This window comes from Schistocerca gregaria, chromosome 8, assembly GCF_023897955.1.
Source record: "Schistocerca gregaria isolate iqSchGreg1 chromosome 8, iqSchGreg1.2, whole genome shotgun sequence".
NCBI lineage: Eukaryota > Metazoa > Arthropoda > Insecta > Orthoptera > Acrididae > Schistocerca > Schistocerca gregaria.
In genome coordinates this window covers 457,612,433-457,634,528 of record NC_064927.1, presented here as the reverse complement: position 1 = coordinate 457,634,528, position 22,096 = coordinate 457,612,433, and the positions used below count along the sequence as shown (strand labels likewise).

At 39.2% G+C, this 22,096-nt stretch overlaps 1 protein-coding gene across 5 annotated transcripts in view; it reads left to right on the top strand.

Annotated features, from left to right (window-relative positions):
• The window catches only part of LOC126284782 (putative fatty acyl-CoA reductase CG5065), a 192,888-nt gene extending 192,376 nt beyond the window's left edge, over positions 1-512 (top strand). For 4 of the 5 annotated variants that reach the window (XM_049983945.1, XM_049983946.1, XM_049983947.1 and 1 more), the window contains one exon: positions 141-512. In XM_049983945.1, coding sequence (XP_049839902.1) covers positions 141-240 — 100 coding nt within the window. In that variant the 3' untranslated portion in view covers positions 241-512. The remainder of the gene's footprint in view (positions 1-140) is intronic. The other variant, XM_049983943.1, reaches the window with a different exon arrangement.
• The last annotated feature ends 21,584 nt before the right edge of the window (positions 513-22,096 follow it).

The window sequence follows — 22,096 nt, the reverse complement described above, 5'->3', positions numbered from 1 at the left end:
TTTAGTTTTCTGGTCTGCATGTATGGTCTAACTGAAACGTTCCATTTTTGGGTCTGCGGAGACCTGATTCTCCTGCAGGATGTATTTCAGTTCCCTTGCATCTGTATTTTCACGCAGAACCGTTCACTCTTTGTTTTCAGATTGCTACGGCTGCACCAGTGTGTCAAGATGGCGGCGTTACTGGTCGTCTTAGCTGTGGCGTGTGCTATTATCTACGCTGTTGTATACTGCTTCACGTAATCCTGTGAGGAGCTGGTCAGCTCTAATATAGAAGTCCATGTTTATAGATTAACTACAATTTTGTAACATACATATAAAATGCAGATCTTAAACTAATGTTAAACAGTTGAAAGTAAGAGAAGTATAATGCGTATTTTTAATGTGATAAATAAAACCTATGTAACATGTATCTGTCACCAAGTAGTCTCATTTGTATCATTGTTAGTCACGGGTGACATCCTTTCCTATTTTGTATTTAGGTGATGAAGTTCTTAAATATATAGCAATTATCTAAGTACTTAATGTTTTTACAGTCTCTTGACACTATACGCAGCTGAAGAATTTTACATATAAGTGTAATGAACAGCTTTCCAAAGCTTTCAGTTTTATAGTGCAAGAAAGGCTAAAGCAGAAATCTTTCACCAGACGTTGGCTAAATACGTCGCAGTTTTAAGTTTTGTGTTTTTCTCTGGATTAACCATTTCGGGAAGGTTTCTTGAACTAAAAATGCCCTCTGTAATATTAACATCTGATAATACTTTTGCCTCACTCCCAGTTTCACGAGTATGGAATAATAATAATTTCCTGTGGCTCAATGGCTTGGTGTAATTCTTTCAGTTGCACGCCACTTCTATTCGTTGCATGTCCCTATACCTACCCCAGTTATCAAATCAGAGAAATGGGCCCTCCAGTTTAAGTGGGATCCAAGCCATGTGTCGTTGCTGATGAATAGTTCAGATGGCTCTGAGCACTGTGCAACTTAACTTCTGAGGTCATCAGTCGCCTAGAACTTAGAAATAATTAAACCTAACTAACCTAAGGGCATCACACACATCCATGCCCGAGGCAGGATTCGAACCTGCGACCGTAGCGGTCGCTGGGCTCCAGACTGTAGCGCCTAGAACCGGTGGCCACTCCGGCCGGCTGCTATATTTTCACATCAGGTCAATAGAATAGCCGATAGTATTCTCACAGTTGTGCACCATGAAGGTAAGGTATGTAGAGGGTACACTGAAACACGTTTCAGGCAAGACATCGACTTATTTGTAGTAGTACAACCTACTGTAGCTCTGGTGTACTTCGTTCACATTGGGCGTTCTAGCGCATTTTACTTACATTTTGTGACTGAACCATGCCCTCTTTATCAGTGACAGCATCACGTGACAAGCTCCACCCCATTTACCCCTCCCTTCCTCCAACTCTACCCTCCCCCCTCCCCCACCCTGCTCCTCTCCCCTCAATCATAGCATAGTACTGAAATGAAGCAGCCAGTCAGAATGTACTTTTAAAAATAAATAAATGAGATAAATAAATAAAATTAATCAAATATAAACCAAGATAGTGGATCCAGCCCAGTTATGGTTTTCAAACCTACCCCACTGCTCCCATCCCCTTTCCAGAAAATGAGAGCCTAGTACTTTAGGAGTCATTTAAATGAAACAGCCAATGGAAATCCAATGTGCGTGAACTAGTTAGCTGCGCAAGTGGAAAATTAAAATAGATCCTAAATGGCACAACTGTGATTTGTAACCCCTCCCCTCTCCACCCATCAGAGCATAGTGTTGTAGCGGCCATTAAAATGAAAAAAGCCAGTCACAGTGTAGTGCCGAGGCACCCATCTTGGCTGTGCTCAAAAGTATCCGAATGACTCGACTCACTTATCAAAAAATTACATTTACAGCATTTGCACTTCAAAAATTCGTCGTCAAAACACACATACTTCAGAAATACGTAACCTCCACCTTGAATATAGTAAAATGGCTCAGAAAATGTCACCAACTATGTTTACATTATGGCTACAAAAAGATGTTTAAGAGCAGTCTTCCCACTCGCGTCTGTAAATTTATTCTGATACACGCATGAGTGCTCTCCCCCCCCCCCCCCCCCCCCCCCCACACACACACACAAACACAAAGTGCTTGGCCTTAATTTTCGTATTTTGGATATATCGACTCAGAACCAAAATAAAAATCGTTCTAATACCTCGGTTCACATCATGGTGTTAAGGAGTTGTGAAGAAAATAGCACTGGATTAGATTAGATTAGTACTTGTTCCATAGATCATGAATACGACACTTCATAAAGATGTGGAACGTATCAGGTTAATAAAAGGTGTCTACACAAGATATTATATTACATGACACTTAATATTTTAATTTTTTTTATTTTATGTTTTTTATTTTTTTATTTTTTGCGGGGCTTGGAGAAATTACCCACTTACTAAAATTTATCTAACGAGTAGAAGGAGTTGCCATTAAGAAATTCCTTTAATTTCCTTTTAAATGCTATATGGCTATCTGTCATACTTTTGATGCTATTACGTAAGTGACAAAAGACTTTTGTGGCAGCATAATTTACCCCCTTCTGAGCCAAAGTTAGTTTTAACCTTGAGTAGTGAAGATCATTCTTTCTCCTAGTGTTTTAGCCATGTACACTACTATTACTTTTGAATTCGTTCGGATTGTTAATAACAAATTTCATAAGTGAATATATATATTGTGAGGCTACAGTGAAGATCCCTAGCTCTTTAAATAAGTGTCTGCAGGATGATCTTGGATGAGCTCCAGCAATTATTCTTATTACACGCTTTTGTGCAATGAACACTCTTTTACTCAATGATGAGTTACCCAGAATATGATGCCATACGAAAGCAGAGAATGAAAATAGGCGTGGTAAGCTAATTTACTGAGGTGTATATCGCCAACATTTGCAATGACCCTAATAGTATAAGTAGCTGAACGCAAATGTTTCAGCAGATCCTCAGTTTGTTTTTTCCAGTTCAACCCCTCATCAATGCAAACACCATGAAATTTGGAATATTCTACCTTAGCTACAGATTTCTGATCGAAGTCTATATTTATTAATGGTGTCATTCCATTTACTATGTGGAACTGTATATACTGTGTTTTGTCAAAGTTTAATGAGAGCCCATTTGCAGAGAACCACTCAATCATTTTCTGAAAAACATCATTTACAATTTCATCAGTTAATTTTTGTCTGTTGGGTGTGATAGCTATACTTGTATCATCGGCAAAAAGTACCAGCTTTGCAGCTTCGTGAATGTAGAATGGGAAGTCATTAATATATATTAAGTTCAGCAGAGGACCCAAGACCGAACCTTTCGGCACCCCATTCTTGATTGTTCCCTAGTTTGAGAAATCACCAGTTTTTTTGCATTTTATGCGAACTGCTTATTTCAACTTTCTGCACCCTTCCAGTTAGGTATGGTGTAAACCATTTGAGCACTGTCCCATTCATACCACAGTACTTGATCTTATCTAGAAGTATTCCATGATTTACACAATCAAAAGCCTTTGATAGATTACAAAAAATCCCAACGGGCGACTTCCGGTTACTCAGAACATTTAATATTTCATCAGTGAAAGTATATATAGCATTTTCTGTTGAAAGACCCTTCTGGCAACCAAACTGGCATTTTGTTAAAACTTTATTTTTACAAAGGTGCGAAGCTACTCTACAATATACTACTTTTTCAAGAATTTTGGATAAGGCAGTCAGAAGAGAGATTGGGTGGTAGTTGTTGACATCAGACGTATCCCTTTTTTTATGCAGCGGTTTAACAATGACATACTTCAATCTTCCTCTCAAATATTCTCAGTTTACTGACTCACCTTCAATTTAGCTAAAAAGAAACGAACTCTAGAATAAGCCACATCTCACACAGCCCACTCTGGGTGCAATGAATGTAAAACAAAAAACAAATGTTAAATAAATAAGAATCTGCGTAACTGGGAAGGAGTTCGTACAGTGCTGTTCAAAAGGCATCAGTAAGCATACTACTCCACGCAAACTACCTAACACAATGTGAAAGGCTTCCATTTCGTTACGAGCACCTTTCATGAATAGTTTTAGCTGCACTGTGCTCAGAAACAGTCAATCACGAGCTGCCTCTGATCGCAAGAGGCACTCAGTGAGGAAATTTGGATTTATCTCTTGCGAGATCAAAAGCTTTGACCAGAGGCAGCCAATGGGATTCGCAATTGGCAGAATCCGTTTCGGTTCAACTGTGCTTTGAAATAAAAGGCTCTCTTGCCTTGCCTTCCATCCTGGATAACATGGTGAGTGAGCAGTATTTCAGTATTATTTTATATGGACGTATTCGACCAGCGGCCTTTAGAGTAATGAAGAGTGGTAGTGTTTCAGTTGTTTTCATGTGATTAGTTAATATGATACTTTTCAAGTTAGGTAAAATCCTGTTTTCAGTGTTGTCTTTTAACATGCGGATTTGTCGTGCAGAATAGTGGGTCACTTTTAATTACTGCACAGCACAACGGAGGTTTGAGTGATAGGCATCAGTAAATGGAAGTGAATTAAATCAGCTTTTCCCACTTGCGACCATGTTTGCAAGTAATTTGTAATGCTATATCTTTTATAATTCTGTAATGTTATTCAGAATGATAGTCAGGTACTTGTATAAGACGTGTTGGTAGCCACCTTGGTAAAATACTACACATAACCTCCTTGTAAACTATATTGGGTCTCCGATACATTTCGACAACGAATTTACCAACTCACACTTTTTTACCGAAATTACGGGCTCCACCTCGTGTATTTACTCCACGTTTGAATCTTTAGACGTATTTTCATAAGAAACCGTTTCTTAACACTTACGTTGCTCTAGATCGGAGATTACATTGCACGTGTAATGTTTTGTAGGAGATATTCAGCAGTCCAGGTAAGTTGACGCTGATGCAGTTCTTCGAAGCATTCTGCCGCTGTGACGAGGTAACTGCAATTCACCGCATTCACCACACAATCTCAATGCTTTCAAAATACACTGAAGAGCCAAGAAAACTGGTGCACCTGCCTAATAACGTGTAGCGAGCACGCAGAAATGCCTCAACACGACGTGGCATGGACTCGACTAATGTCTGAAGCAGTGGTGGGGGGAACTGACGTCACGAATCCTGCAGGGCTGTCCATAAATCGGTAAGAGTACGAGAGGGTGGAGATCTCACCTGAACAGCACGTTAAAATGCATCCCAGATATGACCAATAATGTTCATGTCTGGCGAGTTTGGTGGCCAGTGGTGGCCAGCGGAAGTGTTTAAACTCGTAAGAGTGTTCCTGTAGCTACTCTGTAGCAGTTCTAACCGTGTGAGGTGTCGCATTGTCCTGCTTGAACTATGCAAGTCCGTAGGAATGGACCATGGATATGAATGGATGCAGGTGATCAGACAGGATGCTTACGTACGTATCACCTATGAGTCGTATGTAGACTCCAACCGCGTACGCCCCACACCATTACAGAGCCTCCACCAGCTAGGACAATACCCCGCTGACATGCAGGGTCCATGGATTCATGAGGTTGTCTCCATAATCGTAAACGTCGATACAATTTTAAACGGGACTCGTCCGATCAGGCAACATGTTTCCAGTCATCAACAGCCCAATGTCGATGTTGACTGGCGAGGCGTGAAGCTTTGTGTCATGCAGTCATCAAGGGTACACGAATGAGCCTTCGACTCCGATGATGTTTCGTTGAACGGTTCGCACAATGACACTTATTGATGGCCCAGCATTGAAAACTGCAGCAGTTTGCGGAAGGGTTGCACTTCTGTTACGTTGAATGATTCTCTTCGGTCGTCGTTGGTCCAGTTCTTGCAGGATCTTTTTCCGGCCGCAGTGATGTCGTAGATTTGATGTTTTACCTTATTCCCGATATTCACGGTACTCTCGAGAATTGGTCGTACTGGAAAATCCCCACTTTATCGCTACCTTGGAGATGCTGTGTCCCATCGCTATTGCATTACGTTCAAACTCACGTACATCTTAAAAACCTGTCCTTGTAACAGAAGTAACCGATCTAATAACTGCGTCAGACATTTGTTGTCTTATATAGGCGTTGCCGACCGCAGGGTAGTATTCTTCCTGATTACATATCTCTGTATTTCATACACGCATGCTATAGCAGTTTCTTTGGCGCTGCAGTATATTGGGCACTGTATTTAACAAGAAACAAAAACGTTCGTTCTTCCACAAATGAGACCTGCAAAGTCCGATTTATCAAACTTTGAGGCCGTGTTGTAAAATTTCTGAATCTCGTGTACGTTTTCAATATGTCTTGCTTCCAAGTAACAACTCACCTTTTCGTTGTGTAACGTGTCCTTCTTCAGCTGCTAGTTAATGGTCAGATCGTGGTATCAATTTGTCGTACTCACTGCCTGAGTGTATATTTTGGGGAAATCATCTTGTATGGACACTAGTGTGTAGTTCGGAAAGGAGTTCTGCTGATAAACCACGATTTTTCGCCAGGAAATTTTTTTGCAGAATCAGATTAAAAATAGCTACAATCCCATGCTTTCGACAAAGTTTTTCGTGAGGTTCCACTTGGTTGTTGGACAAAAGGCAGACCTGGTAATAACCTCCCAAACATTATCTATTCTGAACCCCCCATGTGCCAGCCAACTCTCTGGGGTATGGCAGAAAAGAAACGACGGCTCTAACAGTGATAGCGCTGTTAACTCGGCTAGAGAAAGTAAGATGGATTAAAAGAAAATAAGATAAATTAGTGAACTGTGCTGTAGAAGTTAATGGTTTGCACTTGACCAGATGGGTGACATAATTTCCTTGGCTTGAGAGCTATTAGATTTTGCCTTTTTATCAGAATTTATTAAATACAGGAAATATATTTTGAAAAGCGGAATAAATGTTTCATTAATCGAAAAAACTCTTAAAGCATGCATTATGATACGTAGAAATATATTGAAATAAGGGTAAATCTTACGTAATCTTAAGACATTGTTATAGATGAAAACATTTGGTGTTTCTTGTTTTACACGACTGGTTTTTTGGAAGTAGTCATATAAAATATGTAAATTAATAATGAAAAACCTATTTCATCAGAACATTCAATCAATATCAAGGAATATGATAACCACAGTTCCGGTGACTTCCGGTTACTGACTAATGTAACCTTAAATCAAATCTGCATGCCTTATACAAGTGAAAAGACGTTGAAAGGATTCTGGATGGTGAGGAAGTACACAGGCTGCTGGGGCAGAAAAAGTAGGCCACTTCACTCCAAGCAATTTCGCAGAAGGGCTCCCGAAACTAGTCGTGGAATGAATAAAAATAGAGTTTTTTCTGTAAAAGCACCAGAGGCCGCAGACGCACATCTCAGAAATGGAATGGGTACCCACAGTTTTAGGCCTTTGAAAGCGTGAGACGCCACAGGACCTGTTGACTTAACAAAAAAAACGTTTACTTGACAGAATCACAAGGATTTGTTGACACAAATAAACGCGAGGTTAGACAGATAAGTTTAGCTGGGCCGATGATGACTGCCTCATTGGCCAAAGAGAGGGAAGGAGAGAGAGAAAGAAGATTTTTTTCTGTGTAAAATATTACACTCCTGGCAATTGAAATAAGAACACCGTGAATTCATTGTCCCAGGAAGGGGAAACTTTATTGACACATTCCTGGGGTCAGATATATCACATGATCACACTGACAGAACCACAGGCACATAGACACAGGCAACAGAGCATACACAATGTCGGCACTAGTACAGTGTATATCCACCTTTCGCAGCAATGCAGGCTGCTATTCTCCCATGGAGACGATCATAGAGATGCTGGATGTAGTCCTGTGGAACGGCTTGCCATGACATTTCCACCTGGCGCTTCAGTTGGACCAGCGTTCGTGCTGGACGTGCAGACCGCGTGAGACGACGCTTCATCCAGTCCCAAACATGCTCAATGGGGGACAGATCCGGAGATCTTTCTGGCCAGGGTAGTTGACTTACACCTCCTAGAGCACATTGGGTGGCACGGGATACATGCGGACGTGCATTGTCTTGTTGGAACAGCAAGTTCCCTTGCCGGTCTAGGAATGGTAGAACGATGGGTTCGATGACGGTTTGGATGTACCGTGCACTATTCAGTGTCCCCTCGACGATCACCAGAGGTGTTCGGCCAGTGTAGGAGATCGCTCCCCACACCATGATGCTGGGTGTTGGCCCTGTGTGCCTCGATCGTGTGCAGTCCTGATTGTGGCGCTCACCTGCACGGTGCCAAACACGCATACGACCATCATTGGCACCAAGGCAGAAGCGACTCTCATCGTTGAAGACGACACGTCTCCATTCGTCCCTCCAGTCACGCCTGTCGCGACACCACTGGAGGCGGGCTGCACGATGTTGGGGCGTGAGCGGAAGACGGCCTAACGGTGTGCAGGACCGTAGCCCAGCTTCATGGAGACGGTTGCGAATGGTCCTCGCCGATACCCCAGGAGCAACAGTGTCCCTAATTTGCTGGGAAGTGGCGGTGCGGTCCCCTACGGCACTGCGTAGGATCCTACGGTCTTGGCGTGCATCCGTGCGTCGCTGCGGTCCGGTCCCAGGTCGACGGGCACGTGCACCTTCCGCCGACCACTGGCGACAACATCGATGTACTGTGGAGACCTCACGCCCCACGTGTTGAGCAATTCGGCGGTACGTCCACCCGGCCTCCCGCATGCCCACTATACGCCCTCGCTCAAAGTCCGTCAACTGCACATACGGTTCACGTCCACGCTGTCGCTGCATGCTACCAGTGTTAAAGACTGCGATGGAGCTCCGTATGCCTCGGCAAACTGGCTGACACTGACGGCGGCGGTGCAAAAATGCTGCGCAGCTGGCGCCATTCGACGGCCAACACCGCGGTTCCTGGTGTGTCCGCTGTGCCGTGCGTGTGATCATTGCTTGTACAGCCCTCTCGCAGTGTCCGGAGCAAGTATGGTGGGTCTGACACACCGGTGTCAATGTGTTCTTTTTTCCATTTCCAGGAGTGTAGAAAGCACGTTACTAGTTAAGCAAGGAGAATGTAGCTCAGAGAAGAAGACTAGCATATTCTAAAGAGCAGTTTGATCGTACAGTTTTCAGAATATCCGAAGCTTGGCAATACTGAATACAGTAAGAGGTGTGAAACACAGCAGTGCAAGGTTTTTTTTAGTAGAAGACATTCGATCAGAAATCTCTTCATCGTCGTCTACTTCGTAGGCAGGTTCAACTGTGAATCTTCCAGCGGACACCGCCAGAATGCCGTCGCCAGAGATGATGTAGGGTCTTAGAGAGAATTCGTGCTGATTTGCCCTTTTCCGTTGGCGAGGGGGTTGGTGCTGTCAATGATGCTTTGCAGCCGCTACAGCGCATACGGAGGAGAAGGTTGGTCGTTGAAGTTTCGAGAGAATATTACGCCGCAACGAAAAACGCCTTTGTTTTAATGATGTCCTCCCCAAATTCTGTATCATTTCAGTGATACTCTCTCTCCTATTTCTCGATCGCGCCGCAACCGCAAGATATGTAGAGAAACTAAGGTCATTTTGTAATGTTTCGACCACTTCAAGTTTCATTTTGAAGACTTGCATTTTTATTTGAAGGAGCAGTCGGCATTCAACTCTGACCATAAGCATGGCGCATTCCATTCTGTCTACATCTACATGAATATTTCGCAAATCACATTTAAGTGCCTGGCAGAGGATTCATCGAAGCACCTTAACAATAATACTCCATTATTCCAATCTCGTACAGCGCGGGGAAAAGAACGAACACCTACATCTCTCCGCGCACGCTCCGATTTGCTTCATCTCTCCCGATGTCGGTCGGTGCCAACAAAATATTTTCGCATTCGGAGGAGAAGGTTGGTCGTTGAAGTTTCGAGAGAATATTCCGCCGCAACGAAAAACGCGTTTGTTTTAATGATGTCCACCCCAAATTCTGTACCATTTCAGTGATACTCTCTCTCCTATTTCTCGATAATACAAAATGCTGCCATTCTTTGAACTTTATCGATGTACTCCCTCAATCCTATCTGGTAACGACTCCGCACTGCGCAGCAGTATTCTAAAAAAGGACGGACAAGCATAGTGTCGGCAGTCTCTATAGTAGATCTGTGACATTTTCTAAGTGTCCTGCCAATAAAACCCCGTCTTTGGTTAGCCGTCCTCATAACGTTTTGTACGTATTCTTTCCAGTTGAAGTAGTTCGTAACTGTAATTTCTAGTTATATAGTTGAATGTACGGTCTTTATAGCTGACTGATTTATCGTGTAATCGAAGTTTAACGGATTCCTTTTAGCACTCATGACCTTTCACTTTCATTATTTATGGTCAACTGCCAATTTCTGCATCATACAGATATCTGGTGTAAATCGTTTTGCAGTTTGTTCCAGTCTTCTGATGAGTTTACTAGTCGATAAACGACAGCGTCAACTGCAAACAATCTAAGACGGCTGCGTAGATTGTCTCCTAAATCGTTTATACTGATAAGGAACAGCAAAGGGCCTATAAAACTACCTTGGGGAACGCCAAAAATCGATTACTACGAACTGTGACCTCTATGGCAGGAAATCACAAATCCAGTAGCACAACTGAGACGATATTCCATAAGCATGCAATTTCACTACAAGCCACTTGTGTCATACAGTGTCAAAAGCCTTCTGGAAAAATAGACATACAGAATCAATTTGAAATGACTGGCTGACTAACGTCACCTGTATTATTTACCTTTTTAGAGAGTAGATACCAACTTAAAAGTAATAAGTTTGGACAAGAAACACTTCCGGCTTCTTCCTGTGGACTAGCATTTGATAAATTTGATGACTACTACTAACTGATTACCATAAAGAGCCACGTTCAAAACCTTGTGTGTTCAGGATTTGATCACGAGGTGGCAGATTTGTATTATTGTAGCTTATTATTTCATGAATATTAGCAAAATACTCTCTAAGAAACTGTTACAGCAAGTAAATACACTCCTGCATGAAAAAGACAAAGTAGAATTAAGGCGCCAGCCGCTGCAGTCACCACAGACGCCTTCTGCAGTGGCAATACCTCAGACATACCAGCGATGCGGGTTGCCAACTCCGCTGCGAAGTCTGCCCGATGCAAGAGTGTTTACAAGCAAGTAACACAGTTGACAACAAACACGTATGTGTGTCCAATGTTCATCAGAGAGCATGACCCAGCAACAGAGAAAGGGGGCACAACGATCAACTAATTATTTCTTGGTGATGACGTGTGTGCAAATAGTCTTTGATTAGATTAGATTAGTACTTGTTCTATAGATCATGAATACGACACTTCATAATGATGTGGAACGTGTCAGATTAATAAAAAGTGTCTATACACGATATTACATTAGACAAAATATTACATGACACTCATTTTTCTTTTTTCTTTTTTTTGTGGAGGATGGGAAATTACCCACTTACTATATCCAAAAATTCATCTAATGAATAGAAGGAGCTACCATTAAGAAATTCTTTTAATTTCCTTTTAAATGCTATATGACTATTTGTCAGACTTTTGATGCTATTAGGTAAGTGACAAAAGACTTTTGTGGCAGCATAATTTACCCCATTCTGAGCCAAAGTTAGATTTAACCTCGAGTAGTCAAGATCATCCTTTCTCCTAATGTTGTAGCCATGTACACTGCTATTACTTTTGAATTTGTTCGGATTGTTAATAACAAATTTCATAAGTGAATATATATATTGTGAGGCTACAGTGAAGATCCCTAGCTCTTTAAATAAGTGTATGCAGGATGATCTTGGATGAGCTCCAGCAATTACTCTGATTACACGCTTTTGTGCAATGAACACTCTTTTACTCAATGATGGGTTACCCCAGAATATGATGCCATACGAACATGGAGAATGAAAATAGGCGTGGTAAGCTAATTTACTCGTATGCATGTCGCCAAAATTTGCAATAAACCTAATAGCATAAGTAGCTCAACTCAAACGTTTCAGCAGATCCTCAGTATGTTCTTTCCAGTTCAACCCCTCATCAATGTATACACCTAAAAATTTTGAATATTCTACCTTAGCTACCGATTTCTGATCGAAGTCTATATTCATTAATGGGGTCATTCTATTTACTGTGTGGAACTGTATATACTGTGTTTTGTCAAAGTTTAATGAGAGCCCATTTGCAGAGAACCACTTAATGATTTTCTGAAAGACATCGTTTACAATTTCACTAGTTAATTCTTGTCTGTCGGGTGTGATAGCTATACTTGTATCATCGGCAAAATGTACCAGCTTTGCATCTTTGTGAATATAGAATGGCAATCCATTCTAGATTGTTCCCCAGTTTGAGAAATCACCAGTTTTTTGCATATTATGTGAACTGGTTATTTCAACTTTCTGCACTCTTCCAGTTAGGTATGATTTAAACCATTTGAGCACTGTCCCATTCAGACCACAGTACTTGAGCTTATCTAGAAGAATTCCATGATTTACACAATCAAAAGCCTTTGATAGATCACAAAAAATCCCAACGGGCGACTTCCGGTTACTCAGAGCATTTAATATTTCATTAGTGAAAGTATATATAGCATTTTCCGTTGAAAAACCCTTCTGGAAACCAAACTGACATTTTGTTAAAACTTTATTTTTACAAAGGTGTGAAGCTACTCTACAATACATTACTTTTTCAAGAATTTTGGATAAGGCAGTCAGAAGAGAGATTGGGCGGTAATTGTTGACCCTTCTGCCCTTCCGCTTGGGGCTAGATAAGCCAGTGCTTGGTCGTTCGGCGAGCAGTTCTCGACACAGGGCAAGTGTGGAGAGGATCGGCCAGTCCAATAGTGTGCTCTCTTCCACAACGATTGGGATACTTTGCTTTCATGGGTTACACTATCTACCAGCTGCTAACAGATGACTTCGATGTGGAACAGTTGCATGGGTATATAGTCATAAGGAGCTCTGATTGTAGGAATTAGCTGTTATTTGCTTGATCCTCAGAATGGATGCTTATTGTTTTGTTGGTTTTGAACTGTGTGTTACTGTCAGTGGTTTATTGTAATTTCTTGCTCTGTAGATTTAGCACCAGAAAAACACAAAAGCCCACAAAAAAGGCAAACAGAGAATCTGTGGTGGCTGTCGCTATGGAAACCGTTAACCTTCTTGTCGCCAATGTTGTGACCTGCCTACTTGTCAGATACAGGGTGCCTAGGAAACCTTCTTTCTCAGATCGCAAGACAACGATTCAAACAAATTGTATTAATTAATTTTTATTACAGTAAGATAAATGACAATACCTATCTTTGAGAACTTACAATGATATGACACAAGCAATGGGTGACAGGCAAAATAAGAAATCTCATCAGTACAGATAATGCCTACTACAAATGAAATTATACAGTTCCTAAGTAGCTGCTGTAGAGCCTATAATGTGGCTACTCTTCAACTGGGCCACGGCCAAACAGCGCGGCTCTTATGTCCTCTCCATGTCCAGAGAACTGCCATCCAAGAGGGGGGTCAGTCCATGTGCAATTGGCTGATGTCTTCTTCACAGCCCTCTATGGTATAAAATTTGTGATTGCTGTGTTCGAACTTACCTTTACACCAGAAAAGACCCCAAAAAAGACAAGTCATAAGTTTATATGAACTCAGTCAACAATATGACTCAGGAATCAGCTTAATTTTTCAAAGGGCTCCTTGGCAGGATAGGAGTGACCCATGAGGAACCTCTTGAGTTTCAATTTGAAATCACCTGGATTACTGCTAAGATTTTCGAATTCTTGTGGTAGCTTATTGAAAATGGATGCTGCAGTATCATGCACAACTTTCAGCACAAGAGTGAACGAAATGTGATCCAAATTCAGACTTGATTTCTGCGTAGTATTAGCTGAGTGGAATTGAGAGGCCAATGCCAAAATACCCAGACAAATGAACAGGGGGTCAACAAGAGGTTAGTGAACTTACACAACTTATTGCCCAAACCACCCATTTCTCAGCCAAATATATCCTTCGAGAATGGGAGGAGTTAGCCCAAAATATAATACCATACATCATAAGGGAACAAAAATAAGCAAATTAGACTACTTTTCATGTCGAACTACCACTAACTTCAGAACCATTCGAATGCTAAAAATGGCAGCAGTAAGTCTTCCAAAAAGATCTTGAACATGGGCATTCCACAACAGTTTATGATGCCTGCCTGCTTTGTTTCTTCATTGATAATCCTCGTTGTTGACATACTGCATTGTTATAATGGCTGCAAAATGAGGGGTGGAAGTTTAACAGTGACTACTGTAAATGATGTAGCCAACACTTATGCAGTTGAGTTTCACAGTTCTTTACTTCCACTGTTCACAACTCCCCAATATTACACTATTGGTAGATGACAAGCCTCATTAATAGCTTGCAGGCAAACATCAGCATACTGATACAATAGTGTGCTGTTGAACAACTATGAGCATTAAATACCTAACCACAGAGTTCTCACAAAATAATAAGGTCCATGAGACACTATTTTTCAGATAAATTGAACAGAGGCTGTTATTATTTTCAACACAAGGCCTGTTTGTGTTACACTAATTCCAATGTTAATGTATTATTGTTATTCTAATTGATACATACTTCCCATCTGAAAATCGGTCCTGGACTGACTGTCTTGGGACCAAAAATCAGGCCTTTATGTACCCTCGTAATAACAGGTACAAAAAATATACATTGTTTGATGTTTAAGTTACAGAAATTACAACGAAAACGTAACTCATTCAGTAACTGAATCTAGGAAAAAATTCCTTCTTTTTAACAGTTTCTTCTACCACATAGCTTAGGCCAAATTATTTATTTAAATGATGAAATTAACAGATATAGTTACACAAACAATACTTTTGCTATATCTGGTAATTATTTTGGAATTAAATAAGGGCTGGCTACGCTAGTATGTTTTCGAATAGAGCCAAATAAATACTTTGAGAATCCTAGTAGTTCCTCTACCAAATGTTTATCTGTTTATAAGTCAGCAATATAATTTAAGTCCCAAAACTATTACTGATTTCACACTGTAACAAAAGATATTAACTAGGTGTGGTCAAAACGAATTAGGAAATTAATGACGTACACAAAACTAAGCACAAAATTAGGTGTGGTGGTATATTACTGAAGGCTGAGTGCCAACCTTTCTCTTTTATGAAAATGCACATTATACTCATGTATGTTAATGGTAATTAGTCAAAAATGAATATAAATAGAATTTAAGGAGGCAGGTGGCAAAACAAGAGAGGAGGTAAAGAGATCCCAGCTTCCATCACCACATTACCCCCTCATTGGATTGACCAGACAGGCATTGCAAATAACTAACTAGGCAATTCAATGACCACAAGTGACCCCAGAAAGTGGATTTAATAAACTACGTACAAAAAAATATTATGTAAGCAATCTTATCAAAACCTACTGTGCAAATGTTTTTCAAATTCCTACTTATATGAACTGACCATGTGAAAATCCCCATACAAAATATTTACATATAGTGTATTGTAAAATGGCACAAAATATCCATAAGTTATTTCTTTAAGGGGAGTTTGAGGGCAAAAATTTGAAAATTTTCACGTTTTATAAAACATGCCCTAGAATATTACGTATTCTTTCCTGCACAAGACAGTGCATTAATTATCTGTGTGTGACGTTTAGAAGTATTTTATTTTTAATTTTGAAGTCTTACATGTGTATCTGTGAGATTACCAAATTTCAGATGTGCATCTGTTTATATATGAATATCTCGAAAACTACATTTTATGGAAGGCTGTGATTTTCCTCTCTGACAGCAAATATGTGGCGCTCAATGTTAGTCCCACTGCTATTTCGCAGTCACTTGGCAATTGTTTGTTTGTTTTGACTGAAACAGTGACTTTTGACGTAATCTGGTGCAGTTTGATGTAATATAAACATGCCTAGAAGTGCTAGTCTATTCAAGAAAGGTAAGTTTAGTGGAAACCAACATACTAGAAGTGTAAAACCATGTGCTGCTCAAGAGTTGAACCCACAAGCTGTGTAAAATCAAATAATATTGATGTGTCACCAGAGAACAAGGAAGATGCAACCTCACCCAACCCAAGTAAATTACATAAACAATTCAAGGGACTAGGATTACTGCAGGATAGTTAAGAAAATAGTATTTCTGGTCTGGTGTGTTTTTTTTTGTGATATGAACATTTTAATTCACGTGTTGTGCTGTAATATTTGTGGCAGAAAAGTAATTATTGAGGAAGATTTTTCTGCAAGAATAGGACTCACTACAACAATAGTGATTACTTTCACTGGCTGTGACAACAAAAAGTCAGTTGCAACGTCAAATGAATGCAAGAATAATCTTTATGAGGTAAATTTAAGACTTTTCTATGCCATGAGAGCTATCAGAAAAGGTCTTAGTGCAGTTCAGAGTTTCTGTTGATTATGAATCTACCACCACCACCTACAAAAATTCAGAGGTATACTGAAGTTATAGGAGAAACTGTTGAATCTGTTGCTTCCCTGTCAATGAAAACTTCAACAGATGAATCTGTTGAAGTGAATGAAGGCAACATTGATTTACTAGTTGCATTTGATGGGACATGGCAAAAGCATGGTCACACGTCGAAAGACTCAGTTGCCACAATCACAAGTGTAGACACAGACATGGTAATTGATTTTCAGGCACTTACAAAACATTTCTATAGCTCCTGTTACAAAAATGGAAAAAATGAACGTGAAAACTGCCAGAAAAATTATGAAGGAACTAGTGGAGGATTGGAAGCTGATGCCGCAATGAAAATGTTTAGCAGGTCACTGCAGGAAATGGGTGTACAATACACCCAATTCCTTGGGGATGGAGATTCTAAGGCATATAAGTGTGTTGTTGAAGCAAATCCATATGAAAATTTTGTGATAAATAAATAGGAATGTGTTGGGCATGTGCAAAAGAGGATGGGCACATGTCTCAAAATTAAAACAATCTCTTTGCACCACCACACTGTCTGATGGCAAGCCACTTAGAGGTCGGCTGACTAATAAAACAATAGATCAGCTCCAGAAGTATTATGTAATCCATCAGAAATAACGGAAATGATTTAGAAAGTATGAGAAAAACAGTGTGGACTACATACTTCCACAAACTTTCAGCAGACAGAAAACTGACATATGCACTCTGCCCCCTTGGACCTGAGTTGTGGTATAAATTCCATAAGGCTGAAGTTTCAGGAGTGTCTTTTCAACACAACAACTCTATTCCTAAAGCTGTCATGGAAGCAATAAAACCTATTTATAGGGACCTAGCTCACCCAGACCTCCTCATAAAAGTGTCTACATGGGCGAACACAGAATTCTAATGAAGCATTCAATAACATTATCTTTACACAACCGCCCAAAAATGTTTTCGTAGGGCTTAATACACAAAAATGTGGAGTTAGTGATGCTGTATTAACATTTAATGATGGAAATATGGGAATAATAAGAGTTCTAAAACATTTTAACATCACTCCAGGCTACCATACTGTAAAAGGCTTGAAATTATTGGAGGAGATAAGACTCGCCAAGGCACAGCGTGCAGCTCAGTTCACCACCAAAGAAGCAAGATCAATCAGGAGAAAGAAGCTTTTGGAGAAGGAAGCTGGCAAGATGGTGATGCTGAATAAGCTGATGGGTGTTTTTGAGACTTAATTTAAAATTACAAGTCAATTTTTATCATTTTACATTTTAAATGTGATTTTCTCAAAATGACATTTTTGTGCTTTATGTTCCTTTATCTCAAAACCTACTTGTGATAGCTATATGAAACTTTGCCACCTATTTCATTATAATATATTGTACCTACTGCACAGCCATAGCAATAACTTGAATACAAGACCATCTAGGGCATTAGGTATAAAATTATTTCTAATAAAAAATAGCATAATTGAAAATACATTTATATATCTCTCCTTCTTTTGTACCTCATCTCTTAATTCTGGTTCAGTAGACATAAATAACATGGATAAGACAGCTGTAAAAAGTGTACAGTGTTACCTTCATTGGTTCTGGAGATAAAGGTCCATGAAGTAGACTAATTTAACACTGCCCTCATAGGCCCAGAAAACTCCCCTTAGTAAAAATTGGCATCTTCATCATAAGTGACATCCTTCTTGGATAACCAAAGATTACATTCTAAGATACACATCATTTTATACAAATCCTGTCCTGCTTCAAAGAATAAATGATCATGGATTGCAAAAAGTTAAATTATTCTGCATATTGCAGTTCATTTTCAGAGAGAAAAAAATTTTACTTTTTCAATGCTTAGTATTTTGCACAATCACTTTCACTCTGTTAATGAGTTTTAACTCATTTTCTCACCAAGTCATCCATGCCTTCAACAGGTCCAAGTGGCAGTTAGTAAGGAAATGCACTGCTATCAGTTCCCTTGGAGGTGGTTCTCCTCCACCACAGTACATGAAAAAATTAGACAAAATATCCTACCTTAGTATGCTCACTTTTACTTCTAAGCATAAGAAAAAAAGTTTCACACTAATGACAAGTAATAGTCATACCTTCATAAATAGATACATTACACAATTCTCATATCACACTAATTAGCACTAAAATTGACTATAGTATGAAAGGTGAGGATTAGTAAAAATTTAAAATCCAGTTCACAATACACTACAGAAGAATGCTGTCTCAAACTAGTTAAACTTGTAAGATATGTGTTTTTTCCCATTTGCACAATCACTAAAATGCCAAGTCCTAGTTTGAAATTTACACAGTTTATGGACTCATCATCTTAATGTTCAAAATATGTACCTTACCTGTAGCAAAAAGCTCATGATGTGCAGTAGCATAACTAATCATTAGGTACATTATGAAAACAGAATAGTGTCACCATCACATAACTTAATTATGCCAAAACATTGCCCTACTTCTCCACTCAATTCTTAGTACTACCCTCATTCAAGTAGGAAATTAAATCCTCGCAAAATCACAAAATGTTACCAAATAGTTGACTTGTCAGAATATTCACATCACTCTAGCACCACAGTTGTCAGCTAATCAACAAAATTATTTTTCTTCTTTCCAGTATTACCACTTTAAGCTCATAATTCCTCAGAACACAAATAGAAGCTTTCAGACAACCTATGGATGTAATAATGCAGCATTATATGTATTGTACCTCACTAAAATATTCTCTTTCTGTTAAGTTCTCATTCCCAACTGCAGTGTAATGAGTTGCACAATATACACAGTACTCAATGTTAACTAGTTAACAAATACATCATCAGTGTAGTTACACCACATTTGTTTGTATACAGTTATCTCATTTGTTACTCAATCATGTCAGTCAGCTCCATTACTTTACTTACATTTCTTATCTTGTTAGCTGGTGCAGGGCATTCAAAAATATCCCTACTGCAGAGACAGGCTCCCTAACCATTAACACTCCAAAATTATCCATTATTTTATTATATCATTATTGCTTCATTATCTAATAAATAAACACCAGCTCTGCTTATCCAGTGCAAAATTGATTATATTGAAAAATACTCCACAGTAACATATCCTTATGCTAAGCAAACTTAACTCTCATTACTGATCAGACAAAATTATCATTTAGCAAACCTATTATTTCACTATATTCCATCAAATTGCTTAAGATTCTAGCCTGAAGGGCAATATACATACAAATCTTGCTTATTATTTCCACACACATTACTCTAGGTAATTATGTTTAAAGTTGTATTTCCTTAATGTTACAAGAGGCTATACCATGACACGCTTCTATAAGTAGATACTTACCTCCATACACTGACTGCACTGAACACAAATATTTCTATTATACCACAATTAATATTAAGATGGTTTTTACTGCATATTGACTCTGCTGCTCCACCCATGAACTGATTACTTCAGATGTTAATTATAGTTTTCAGATGATCTGCATCTTCTCCTCCACATGTGCTGACACCTTTAATTTTCTGTTTATCATACCTCTTTGTTTGACAGAAATTCCAAAAAAACATGAAACCAATTTACTTTTGTCATATATCATAACACCAGAATAAACACAATATCTCAGACTTTTGCCAAATACTACTGCCTTTTTCTTTTTTGCCTTTTCTTCCATTGTCTTGTGATTCCATTACTTATCACTAACACAACATGATACAAAATCTCATGAAAGTTGAAGATAGAATGTTTCTGGTTCACTTATAAACTACAGACAGGAGAAGTGAAGAGTTTGACTGCCTCAGGAAACACGAAAAATGAGACAGACAGCTGGAGTAAGCATTATCGGCACATAATGAATCCATCACAGAATGTTGAACCCCCTACTTGCTATTTGCACAGGAAATTAGTCTCAAATATAACATCAATGCTGAGATTTTGACTCACCAAGAAATTGCACTCCAACAGCTATCCTGCTAGTTCCACAGTTAATAGTACCTCTCATGTCACAATCAGTGATAGCTTACCAGTAGCACGAATAATTTTTATTCCAGAAACATGAATCACCGATATACTGTCTGAGTTCTTAATAGATTCAATAAATGCCTGTGAAATGCCCTTCAAATCACTACCACTGTCCATTAAACACTTAACATGTATACATTGTACACTTGCTGTTATTATCGGGTGGCACACTTCCTTTTTACTTACAATGTGATCTTCTTCATACAATAAATCCTCATTAATCCTTTCCCTGGTAAAACTATCATCCTGCTTACCAAAATAATTATCAGACACAGTCAAATATTAGATAGCATGGTTCTTTCCCTCATTACCACTCTCAAACTCTAACTCTTCATTTGGCCTAATATTACCCTCCTTTATTCTTTCTTTACTTAACACGTTGCCATTATTATCAATGATAAATTCAAATACCTCGTCCTCATCACTACCAGATTCATCACTGCTATCATCATTACAACTACGGTCAAAATCAGACCCACTGTCACTCTCTGTATGCTTTAGATTTTGTACCTCTTCCACCTTTTTCTTAGTTTCAGACAATTCTGAATCTACATTTTCATGTACTTTTAGCAGTTTTTCCTCTACCACTACTGCACACTTTGTTCCTACTTACATTTCTGAATCATTTTTAATCTGATCGATTTGGTTTTCCAGTTTAACCCTATTTTCAGCAAACAGTTTCCTGGCTGCTTCGACTTCATTTTTACACTGTTTCACAGAAGCCTCCACCTTCCTACTGTATTCACTGCAAAGTTTATTTCTCTCTTCTACACATTTACTACTCATTAATATAAATTTCTCATTAGTATTCTGCACTACTTTCTTTATCTTTTCATCACAATCTTTCACTATTGCCTCAACCTTCTTATTTAATTCTGAAAGATTAAAGCTGACTACCTCAATTTCCTTTTTAATTTCTTTCTTCAGCTCATGCTTTAAGCTAGCCATGTCAGTTTTAATGCTCTCAGTTTTATTTTCCATTCTACTAACGCTTTCTTTTGTAATCATATTACTCAAACTATTCTTTATTTGCCTTAACATCACTTCCAGTTTTCCATCTGCCACAAACATTTGCCCTTGCTGATGCTTCTAGATTCCTCCCCTTTAGCCTTAATGATTTCACCCACTTCAGTACTGTTTTCGTTCATTTCGTTCACATCACCACACAATGTAGATGATGCTTTTATCATCTCATCTGCAATTGAACTTTCGTCCCCATCATCAAAGTTACATTCATGTCTGATTTATAACCACTATCATATACAGAACAAGTCCCCATTAAGTCTTTCTGTTCATTTAAAAACTTAGCCTCTACAGCTTTATCATCAATTACTTCACTTCTCTGTTGTCCATTCTCCCCCATCACACTGTCTGGTTCATTAACACCACTCATTATGTATTACTTAATATAAAAAGACTTTTCCTATGAATTACCTTATTTTTATTCTTTTGTCTGCTGCTGCTGCTGCTGCAGTTGTCATCTCAATTCTTAGTCTGCATGGCTGTTGTAAGTACTAATTTTCTCAGTGATGCATGTTGTTTATACCAGTGAGCTGCATCCACCTGGGTGTTGATTGGCTGCTTCTCTACTCAATGGCTGCTTCCATAGAACCCACTCACTGATTGGCTGCTAACATAATAAGGCCACGAAACCCATGCGA